Source organism: Salvelinus fontinalis, chromosome 14, assembly GCF_029448725.1.
Source record: "Salvelinus fontinalis isolate EN_2023a chromosome 14, ASM2944872v1, whole genome shotgun sequence".
NCBI lineage: Eukaryota > Metazoa > Chordata > Actinopteri > Salmoniformes > Salmonidae > Salvelinus > Salvelinus fontinalis.
The window spans coordinates 26,650,020-26,662,536 of NC_074678.1; the positions used below are offsets into that span (position 1 = coordinate 26,650,020).

General features: G+C 38.9%; 1 protein-coding gene across 3 annotated transcripts in view; it reads right to left on the reverse strand.

Moving 5' to 3' along the window:
• Positions 1-12,245, reverse strand: part of si:ch211-51h4.2 (uncharacterized) — a 108,559-nt gene extending 96,314 nt beyond the window's left edge. For 2 of the 3 annotated variants that reach the window (XM_055861121.1, XM_055861119.1), the window contains exons 1-5: positions 11,927-12,242; positions 10,579-10,620; positions 9,623-9,696; positions 8,906-8,974; positions 8,726-8,831 (exon numbers count right to left, since the gene is read on the reverse strand). In XM_055861121.1, the coding sequence (XP_055717096.1) occupies positions 8,726-8,831; positions 8,906-8,974; positions 9,623-9,696; positions 10,579-10,620; positions 11,927-12,065 (430 nt within the window). In that variant the 5' untranslated portion in view covers positions 12,066-12,242. Of the gene's footprint in view, positions 1-8,725; positions 8,832-8,905; positions 8,975-9,622; positions 9,697-10,578; positions 10,621-11,926 lie in introns of all 3 variants that reach the window. The other variant, XM_055861120.1, reaches the window with a different exon arrangement.
• Between the last annotated feature and the right edge of the window lie 272 nt (positions 12,246-12,517).

Below are 12,517 nucleotides of genomic sequence, written 5' to 3' on the forward strand. Positions count from 1 at the left end.
GGCCATCATTAGAGAAACCAAGGCTGTCGAGTCTGCCGATGAGGATGTGGTGATTGACAGAGTCAAAAGCCTTGGCCAGGTCAATGAATACGGCTGCACAGTATTGTTTCTTATCGATGGCGGTTAAGATTAAAGGATTTTTCTTTATTTTTACTATTTTCTACATTGTAGAATAATTGTGAAGACATTAAAACTATGAAATAACACATATGGAATCATGTAGTAACCAAAACAGTGTTAAAGTTAACAATTCAAAATATATTTTATATTTGAGATTCTTCAATGTAGCCACCCTTTGCCTTGATGAGGTACTCATTTTTTCAGCAATTCGACCATGAAGGCCTGATTCATGCAGTCTCCTCTGAACATTTGATGTTGAAATTTGTCTGTTACTTGAACTCTGTGAAGCATTTATTTGGGCTCCAATCTGAGGTGCAAATAATTGCCGATTTATGAGGCTGGTAACTCTAATGAACCTATCCTCTGCAGCAGAGGTAACTCTGGGTCTTCCTTTCCAGTGGCGGTCCTCATGAGAGCCAGTTTCTGTCACACCCTGATCTGTTTCACCTGTCTTTGTGATTGTCTCCACCCTCCTCCAGGTTTCGCCCATCTTCCCCATTATCCCCTGTGTATTTCTACCTGTTTTCTGTTTGCCTTTTGCCAGTTCGTTTTGTTCGTAGAACCTACCAGTGTTTTGTTTCCCTGCTCTCGCTTGTTCCTTGCTTCTGTTTTTCAGGTTTCCCGGTTCTGACTGTTCTGCCTGCCCTGACCTTGAACCTGCCTGTCGTCCTGTACCTTTGCCCCACTACTCTGGATTACAGACCTCTGCCTGACCTAACCCTGAGCCCGCCTGCTGTTCCAGTACCTTACACCCTCTCTGGATTATTGGCCCCTGCCTGCCTTGACCTGTCGTTTGCCTGCCCTTGTTTAAAGAACAAACTTTTGTTTCTTCAACACTGTCTGAACCTGGGTCATACCTTTAAACATAATAGTTTCATCATAGCGCTTGATGGTTTTTGCGATTGCACTTGAAGAAACATTCAAAGTTCTTGAAATTTTCCACATTGACTGACCTTCATGTCTTAAAGTAATGATGGACTGTCGTTTCTCTTTGCTTATTTGAGCTGTTCTTGCCATAATATGGACTTGGTCTTTTACCAAATAGGGCTATCTTCTGTATAGCACCCCTACCTTGTCACATCACAACTGATTGACTTAAATGCAATAAGAAGGAAAGAAATTCCACAAATTAACTTTTAACAATGCATTCCACGTGACTACCTCAGAAGCTGGTTGAGAGAATGCAAAGAGTGTGCAAAGCTGTCATCAAGGCAAAGGGTGGCTACTTTGAAGAATCTCAAATATAAAATATATTTTGATTTGTTTAACACTTTTTTGGTTACTAGATTATTCCATATGTGTTATGTCATAGTTTTGATGTCCTCACTATTATTCTACAATGTAGAAAATAGTAAAAATAAAGAAAAAACCTGGAATAAGTAGGTGTCCAAACTTTTGACTGGTACTGTTTCTACAAAAATGTTTATGGGGGGTTGGAAATTATGCAGACAATTACATTGATGGAAGCCACAATCTATCTTCAATATTGAAGCTGATCTACCCCCTAAAAAAAGAGCATAATTTAACCAACAATAAAGACTTTGTAAATAATTCACCAGGCCAAACGTCAAAACTGAGTAAGTACACTGATGAAATGAACAACAACAAACTTGTAATGATTTTGAAGCTCAATAACTGTCACGTTCCTGACCTGTTTTCTGTTTTCTGTTGTTTTTGTGTGTGTTTAGTTGGTCAGGGCGTGAGTTGGGGTGGGCATTCTATGTTATGTGTTTCTATGTTGGGTTAAATGTGTTGCCTGATATGGTTCTCAATTAGAGGCAGGTGTTTGACGTTTCCTCTGATTGAGAATCATATTAAGGTAGGCTGTTCTCACTGTTTGTTTGTGGGTGATTGTCGCTGTGTCTGTGTTTTGTTGCACCACACGGTACTGTCTCGTTCGTGCATTCGTTTTCCCTGTTCGTGTGTTCTTCGTTTCATGTAGTTTTCATGTTCAGGTCTGTTTAGTTCGTTTTGTTATTTTGTAATTTCTAAAGTGTGCTTCGTCATCGTTATTCTTTTCTTTATTAAATTCATTATGTATTCATCACCCGCTGCGCCTTGGTCCGCTCATTCACCACAAGACGACCGTTACAAAAACATAACTGATCCCCCTTTCTCTATCAATGAAATCCAGAGATCTGTTATACCTTCTCTTTAACATAGCCCGAATAAGATGTGTTATAACTTCTCTATACCATGGCCCGAATAAGATGTGTTATAACTTCTCTATACCATGGCCCGAATAAGATGTGTTATAACTTCTCTATACCATGGCCCGAATAAGATGTGTTATAACTTCTCTCTACCATGGCCCGTATGAGATGTGTTATAACTTCTCTATACCGTGGCCCGTATGAGATGTGTTATAACTTCTCTATACCATGGCCCGTATGAGATGTGTTATAACTTCTCTATACCATGGCCCGTATGAGATGTGTTATAACTTCTCTATACCATGGCCCGTATGAGATGTGTTATAACTTCTCTCTACCATGGCCCGTATGAGATGTGTTATAACTTCTCTATACCATGGCCCGTATGAGATGTGTTATAACTTCTCTATACCATGGCCCGTATGAGATGTGTTATAACTTCTCTATACCATGGCCCGAATGAGATGTGTTATAACTTCTCTATACCATGGCCCGTATGAGATAATTGCTAGCATTTGAACATTTTCAGTTTTGCATTTGTTTGATGTTTATCATGCAATGTTCCTGTGATGAATGGGATATCTGTGTTGTGCTTATTGGAATCCATTCTAAACCAGACAATATGTAACAGATAGCAGCTGCACATTTTTTGCCCACAGAAATCCATCTTTTTAATAGCTCTCTTATTAAATCCCAACAAGCTAACCTGTATACCAGGACCATGAGCGCGTAATTGAATCATGGAATATCAGGCCATTGCAAAAGCTATCAGATGACACTGTCAACCTGGCATATAAATTAAAGCAGCATCTAGCCAAAGGAAATACTGCTCTGGTCACATACGTGACAGTAATAAAGCAATTATTTAGCATTAGAGTTTTATTAAAAACTGTATTAACAGGGATGTGTGATCAATTTCAAGCGTTTTATGACCATAATGGCAGGGCTAGCATGAAAGGCACCTTGGTCATGTGATATGATGGAAAGATTGCTCCACTTACCAGCACAATGAATAAGCTCAAATTACAAAAGGTAGAGAAAAAGAAAGCTAAAATGCAATGATTATCCTCATTGAGTGTAAAATATAATTGATTTTGACCCAGATAATTGACATTACCAAGATCATAAAATAGTTTGATTGGCAAACATATTTAGAGACTCATCATAAAATCCCTTGAGAGGAGTGATCTACAATATTAGTACTTGACCCCTTTGAGTTTAGATCATTACAGATACAGGGGCCATTACTAAGAAAAAGAGGTGCATCAGTAGATATGTTTCCCTGGTGTAGTCAGGGACAGATAGGGCCATCTCCCTCACCCTGGAAAGCAGCAGAGATTCTGAAAAGCTTTCATAAACAAGCCTCAAGTTCCACACACTTTTTTTCTGACAGGGCAGCCACTTTCCATCCCTCCATTCATCTTCATTAGCTGACTATTCCCTCCATCTCTTGTCCAAAATTCTTAATGTTTGCCTCCATGGGGCCCCGGCGTACCCTGATTAGTTAGCGCTGATGCTTTTGGATTCCTGCCTGCGTCTTAATCCCCTCTGCTAATGTTCCTTGCTGCATTTCACACCAAAAACAATACAGCCACCATCTGTTTCAGGGACCCAGGCATTTCATGTGGTACACACTATCTCCTCACTAACTAATGACAAAAAAAGCACACAAACAAATATATTCTCTATTAATTAGGGAACCAGTTACATTTAACACTAATAGACTGATTGTTAAAGGGAGAATCTCAGCTAATATCTGGGATCAGAGAAAACTGCTATCCTACTAGGTAGGTTAACCTCTCTAGGGTATGTGGGACGGTAGCATCTCACCTCGTCAACAGCCAGTGAAAGTGGAGGGCGCCAAATTCAAAACAGAAATCCCATAATTAAAATTCCTCAAACATACATGTATTTTACACCATTTTAAAGATACAGTTGTTGTAAATCCAGCCACAGTGTCCGATTTCAAATAGGCTTTACGACGAAAGCAGACCAAACGATTATGGTAGGTCAGAGCCAAGTCACAGAAAAACACAGCCATTTTTTCAGCCAAAGAGAAGTCACAAAAAGAAGAAATATAGATAAATTGAATCACAAACTGTTGATGATCTTCATCAGATGACACTCATAGGACTTCATGTTACACAATACATGTATGTTTTGTTCGGTAAAGTTCATATTTATATCCAAAAATCTGAGTTTACATTGGCGTGTAATGTTCAGTAGTTCCAAAACATCCGGTGATTTTGCAGAGAGCCACATCAATTTACAGAAATAGTCATCATAAATGTTGATGAAAATACAAGTGTTATACATGGAATTTTAGATCCACTTCTCCTTAATGCAACCACTGTGTCAGATTTCAAAAAAACTTTACGGAAAAAGCAAACCATGCAATAATCTGAGTACGGCGCTCAGACGACAAATCAACCCAAAGAAATATCCGCCATGTTGGAGTCAACAGAAGTCAGAAATAGCATTATAAATATTCACTTACCTTTGATGATCTTCATCAGAATGGACTCCCAGGAATCCTAGTTCCACAATAAATGTTTGTTTTGTTAGATAATGTCCATCATTTATGTCCAACTTCCTCCTTGTTGTTCGCGTTCAGTACACAATCTAAACTCACGATGCGCGGGCAAGTCCATGCGAAAGTCCAGACGAAAAGTCATATTACAGTCTGTAGAAACATGTCAAACGAAGTATAGAATCAATCTTTAGGATGTTTTAACATAAATCTTCAATAATGTTCCAACCGAAGAATTCCTTTGTCTTCAGAAATGCAATGGAACTCAAGCTAACGCTCACATGCGCATGGTCAGCTCATGGCAGACCTTACTCAATCCCCTCTTATTCGCCCCCACCTCACAGTAGAAGCATCAAACAAGGTTCTAAAGACTGTTGACATCTAGTGGAAGCCTTAGGAAGTGCAACATGACACAATTTCCACTGTATCTTGGATAAGCAAAGAGTTGAAAACCTACAAACCTCAGATTTCCCACTTCCTGGTTGGATTTTTTCTCAGGTTTTTGCCTGACATATGAGTTTTGTTATACTCACAGACATCATTTAAACAGTTTTAGAAACGTCAGAGTGTTTTCTATCCAAATATACTAATAATATGCATATCCTAGGATCTGAGCCTGAGTAGCAGGCAGTTTCCTCTGGGCACGCTTTTCATCCGGACGTGAAAATACTGCCCCCTACCCAAGAGAGGTTAATGATGACGCAGGTCAGGATTTTCCTCCACTTGCAGAATACTATTTGTGAAAATGTCATTTTCACTAATGTTATCTGGGCCTCACAGCAGAAATGCAATCTCAAAGGAGAGTATCAAACAATCTGGATCCCCACCAATTTCCAACAGCTGGGCACAATTAACGAGCATTATGTGATGGTGAGGTCCAGAAACCCCTGGAGATAAGCACATGACTGACAAAGCAGAATGCAACGCAGCACTACATGTGGGCAAATCAACTCCTTTATCTAACTGTGGATGGTTCCTGGATGTTCAGACTGAGCACAACAAAAAGGTCAAACATGTTACATCAGTGCCTTCATAAAGTATTCAGACCCCTTTACTTTTTCAACATTTTATGATGTTACAAAGTGGGCAGGGTTGGAGAGTAACGGATTACAAAAAACAGTAACTGTAATCCATTAAGTTACCAGGAAAATATTACTTTTAAAGGATTACTTTTAAAATCAGAAGGGAGATTTTCAAAAACATATCTTCGCACTTCTCTGTTTTCTCAATGACATTAAAATCAGCAATGAAAAAAGGTGCAAGTTTAAGTTTGTTCCACCTGAGCGAGTCTAAACACAAGTCAGAGACCACTATGATGACACACCAAATGGGTTTAATGGATCGTGGGAAAAGAGCAGGAATTGGCTTTTGTAGGCTACAGTCCAAGCTATGTCTTCCAATGGTACAAATGCTGTCGGCATCCAAAGATTATCCAACTTGAATAAACTCTTGGAGGTAAGGATGACAGCGGTGGTGTAGTCTACGACGATACGGATATCAGTAATTATTGATATCTACATAGAGCATTGATGTGAACAACACTGCTGCTCTCTCATATAGCTATTTGCGCCTTACGGATTGTGGTTGTTGTGGATGGCTGTTCACAAATCTAAATGTGTATTTGAACCCAAAATTGGTTGAATTCAAGAAGTTTAAGCTGCCTATCAATCATTGCTTTTGAAACCAGTGGACAGCCAGTGAAAAATGCGTTCTAGCAACAGCTGCACAGTGCGGATCCCAGCCTATAGAAGCAAAAGTGGGGCATTCATTTCTCCATCTAATTCATGCTGATAAAAAAAATTTGTCCATAGGCCTAATGAATACCTTTTCAAACTCGCACACTTTTGATAAACTTAAAGGGGCAATCTGTAGTTGCTACATCCATTTTTGGACTTATAAATTATATATACATACAGTACCAGTCAAAGTTTAGGATATCTACTCATTCAATGTTTTTTCTTTATTTTTACTATTTTCTACATTGTAGAATAATAGTGAAGACATCAAAACTATGAAATAACACATATGGAATAATGTAGTAACCAAAAAAGTGTTAAACAAATCAAAATATATTTTACATTTGAGATTCTTCGAATTAACCACCCATTGCCTTGATGACAGCTTTGCACACTCTTGGTATTCTCTCAACCAGCTTCATAAGGCAGTCACTTGGAATGCATTTCAATTAACAGGTGTGCCTTGTTAAAAGTTAACTTGTGGAATTTCTTTCCTTCTTAATGTGTTTTTTTTGTCAATCAGTTGTTTCGTGACAAGGTAGGGGGGTATACAGAAAGCCCTATTTGGTAAAATACCAAGTCCATTTTATGGCAAGAACAGCTCAAATAAGCAAAGAGAAACGACAGTCCATCATTACTTTAAGACATGAAGGTCAGTCAAGTGTAGTCGCAAAAAACATCAAGCGCTATGATCAAACTGGCTCTCATGAGGACCACCACAGGAAAGGAAGACCCAGAGTTACCTCTGCTGCAGAGCATAAGTTCAAATAATTGCTTCAAGGAGTTCAAGTAACAGACACATCTCAACATCAACTGTTCAGAGGAGACTGCGCGAATCAGCCATGGTCGAATTGCTGCAAAGAAACCACTACTAAAGGACACCAATAATAAGAAGAGACTTGCTTGGGCCAAGAAACACAAGCAATGGACATTAGACCGGTGGAAATCTATCCTTTTGTTCTGATGAGTCCAAATTTGAGATTTTTGGTTCCAACTGCCGTGTCTTTGTGAGACGCAGAGTAGGTGAACGGATGACCGCCGCATGTGTGGTTCCCACGGTGATGCATGGAGGAAGAAGTGTGATGGTGCTTTGCTGGTGATAAGGTCAGTGATTTACTTAGAATTCAAGGCACACATAACCAGCATGGCTACCACAGCATTCTGCATCGATACGCCATCCCATCTGGTTTGCTCTTAGTGGGACTATCATTTGTTTTTCAACAGGACAATGACCCAACACACCTCCAGGCTGTGTCAGGGCTATTTGACCAAGAAGGAGAGTGATGGAGTGCTGCATCGGATGACCTGGCCTCCACAATCACCCGACATTAACCTAATTGAGATGGTTTGGTATGAGTTGGACTGCAGAGTGAAGGAAATGCAGCCAACAAGTGCTCAGCATATTTGGGATCTCCTTCTAGACTGTTGGAAAAGCATTCCAGGTGAAGCTGGTTGATAGTAGCCAAGAATGTGCAAAGCTGTCATCAAGGCAAAGGGTGACTACTTTGATGAATCTCAAATATAAAATATATTTAGATTTGTTTAACACTTTTTTGGTTACTACATGATTCCATATGTGTTTTCATAGTTTTTATGTCTACACTGTTATTCTACAATGTTGAAAAATAAAAAATAAAGAAAAGCCCTGGAATGAGTGGTGTGTCTAAACTTTTGACTGGTACTGTATATGAAGATAAAAACACTAATATATCTTGATTACATTAGTATTCAACCGCATGAGTCAATACATGTTAGAATCACCTTTGGCAGTGATTACACCTGCAAGTCTTTCTGGGTAAGTCTCTAAGAGCATCACATACCTGGACTGTACAATATTTGCAAATGTTTATTTTTTACAATTCTTCAAGCTCTGTCAAGTTGGTTGTTGATCATTGCTAGACAAATATTTTCAGGTCCGGCCATACATTTTATTTTTTACTCATGAACTTATTTCGGCTTTCCATAACAAATGGGTTGAATATTTAATGACTAAAGACATTTTAGCTTTTAATTTTCCACTTTGACAGTATGGGGTATTGTGTGTAGGCCAGTGACACAACATCTCAATTGAATCCATTTTAAATTCAGGCTGTAACAAAACAAAATGTGGAAAAAGTCAAGGAGTGTAAATACTTTCTGAAGGCACTCTATCTGTACTGTTTGGGTGACCATTTGCAATGGTTTACCTGCTTCTTCCCCATCCTCCACCTCCTCTTCTTCCTCCTCTGTATTAATGAGAGCAGGCTCCTCCAATCCAACGTCTTGCATTAGAATTCGCTCTGTCTCTGTAGTCTGAAAAAACAAGGGTTTAATATCCTTTACTTAAAAAACCATGACAATAAAACAGTGTTTGATATAGACTTTACCTTCAATGACTCAATCTGAACAACTTGGCATCGCTGGAGCAGGTCAACAAAGAGGTATATGAGGAGAGCCTGACAAGAAAAATGAAGGGAACTACTTGTGAATTCTAGGAAAGTGCATCCTCCTCACAACAAATAAACCATTATCCACTCTCCCAATGCCCTTAATACCCACAATAACATCCACTGCTAGGCCAACAAATGGTCTCGGCTGATAGCGTTCTATCTGACCTGAGAATATGTTTTATATCTACTTGAGAGATGTACAAAATAAATATCATGACACAACATCAGCACAACAATATATCACAACATATGAACACATCCTGAAATTGAGCATCCAATTGAATGAAAGTTTGTAATCAAAATAAAATAAAAACAACTGTCATACAGTACCATGTGACCTACAATATTTTTTTATTTAACCATTATTTAACTAGGCAAGTCAATTAAGAAAAAATTCTTATTTACAATGACGGCCTACCCCAGCCAAACCCAGACGATGCTGGGCCAATTGTGCGCCACACTATGGGACTCCCAATCACGGCCGGATGTGATACAGCCTGGATTTGAACCAGGGACTGTAGTGACACCTCTTGCACTGAGATGCAGTCCCTTAGACCGCTGCACCAGTCGGGAGCACTCATATAGTACAATGGTGCTAAGCTTACACAGTACTTACATGGCCATTATGTTCCAGTTAAACAACATCAAACTCACCTGCACAAAGAAACCAATTATAAAGGATACCAGGAAAGGCATGAGTCCTGCATGTGCTATTGTGACAGGAAGTCCTGCAATATAATGTACATAATTTCAGTTATAAAAGTACATAGTTACAAAAGTAATCATGAACAGTCTATAATTTATCACTGAAATCAACATTTTTCATTTAGATATATCAAATTCAGTGGAGGCTGCTGAGGGGAGGATGGCTCATAATAATGGCTGGAACGGAGTTAATGTAATGACATAAAACACATGGAAACCATGTGTTGGTTGTATTTATACCATTCCACTGATACCTCCCCAATTAAGGTGCCACCAACCTCCTGTGATAAAATGTGATTTGAATATGATTTTTATATATTTGATACCCTACAGGTCATAAACCGCTGTATGAATAATTTCGCAAAAGACAATACGTTTTGTTCATAAATAGAATATGACTGGTACAACCAATGACTGTATATAAGAATGGACAAAGCTATCTATCATCATTCATTCCTATGTGAGGACTCAATAGCACAATGAAGCCAAATTAAGTCAGTTAAGATGGCGTCTCATGGAGACATAACATGCGTAGTTTGAGCTACTCCCGGAAGAGACGTTGCAGGCTAGCTCAGTTGTGCCCCCTCTCAATGAGTAACTCAAATTGAAGGCCAACCGGTGTACTGCAGGCTCACATTAATTATCCTTTTATCTTCTTCTGTGTGTGATTTTCAAATAATTAGTTCGACATACATCTGATGTTTAAAAAGCAATTATTGGTACCATTATTCTCTAATATTTTTTTTAATTATTTACACAAAGATTGACCACGGCATTTGACATTTTTCCATTTACTATAATTGGGATCCTGTTTTCTGCTAACAATACCTGCAGTACCGCGGTCTGCCTTGAACATCCGTGGCAACAATGACTGAGGCAGACGTTTCACCCTGAGTACAACTCACCTAAGATTCCAGTTCCCAGTATGGTTGCAATTGACATAAAATCTAGAAAAATGTGAGACAGAGAAGTTACACACCGAATCCTAACTTGAGATAGCCTATATGTTCATAACTCTTCATGCAAACCTGCCATTGACATCAATACATGAACGTTTCATTCGTATTTAGAGTATTTGTCCAAACTCCTTTCATATTTACTTTAACAATAGGTGGGATTGACCGAACATGACATACTATCATGTCCAATAAGGCAAGGGGCAAAACTACAAATTGTCTACCCTAGTGTCTTGTAAATAAACAAGCAGTTATAGACTATCTATTGACATGGTGCACAAGGTTATTCATAAATATTTCAGATCCCGGTAGATAAAGGTATATTCATTACATCTAGCAGCACCTGCTGGTGCATCCTGCCCTGGGCTATTCAATCCCCAGATGGGCTTGTGCAAACCTCAGGTTAGAAACTCATAACAGACGAGTTACAGAAATGCTTGCAGAACTTATTGTTGCAATAAATAAATAAAAACTTACAACCGGATGGATATACAACATACATTTTCATGTTAGAAAAAATTCCATTCAACACTTGTGTAAATTATTTTGGGTCGTTCTTGGCCTGACATCCTTTTCATCAAACTGTTATTACTTTTTCATCATCATCACATCCTGTTTAATATTCTCACATCTACAATTTGGATTCACACATATGGTAGTTTATAACTACAAATGATGTGTTATCAGTCTTTTTATGTCCTTTTACTTTCAGCTGTTGTAAGTGCGACTTCAAAAGGACACTCCCTGAAAGACAAGAAGCTTGAATACAATAAGAGCTGCATTTCCAAACCCACCATAATGGAGGTTTAATGACAATGAAATTAGCGGTATTGGAATAATCTAATCTCATTCAGTGTGTGTAAAATTGTGTTTCATGTGTGTTTAATATTAATCTCTAAGGTTTTAGCTACAGTGACTGTAAAAATAAAAAACCTATGAGCTTTATGAATCGCCTTTGTTATGGTCCGTCTAGGCTAGCCTACGCATGATGAGGAGCCACGAAAACGTACTGAAATGGCCAGGAACAAGCTCTAGTGCGCATCAGCATCCAGTAGGCTTGTGCAGTGGCATGATGATTTCACAGACCAGCAGTATGTTTTTAGCGAGTGCTTTCCTATATTTACCACAACCTATTTGACTGAGCGTACAAAGTGAAGTTTGAATTAGTGAAATGGACCAGGTGCATTCATGCTATTTAACGTTAATTGTCTGTCGGCGTGGGGTGAAATTATCACGTGAAAACATCCTGTCGCGGTTTTCAACATCCATTCAAATGCTGTTTTTTCCTGATACTCACAGCACTGCAGGTAAATTAATCTCAATTTCCAGGGTTTATCCTGGTTTTTCCGCGTAATTTTGATGGACATAGTCGTGACATGGCGCTCAGAAATGGGACATGGGCTTTGAAATATTTCTTCTGCGGCGGTCGCCATCATTTCGTCGTCGTCCTCATACCCGTACTAAATCCACTGCACCTGGGATCAGAGCAGTGGTAAGCGCGTGCGCGTGGGATGTTTGCTATCGGGCGCATCCGTATGTAAATAGGACACCTTTTTGTGGTATAATTGAGACACGTTGTTAATTAATACGACATCACATTTACCAAGGCGGTCTAGTGGTGTATACACTGGTTGAAAATCCTAAAATTATAACATCAATTAGGTAGGCTACATAGTTTACCACTTCCAATACCATGGACAGCGACGCCATACCGGATAATCTAATATTCGGTTCACACAGTGAAACTTCGCTTGGGGGAAGTTTGAGATCATTTCGGTGGTCTCTGGAGATCTTTCATTGAATTATGCTGCAAATTGTCATAAAAACCTTAATAGGTTAATTCCGTTTTCATCAATTACATGAGCAGAAAGATAACGGATCATGAAAG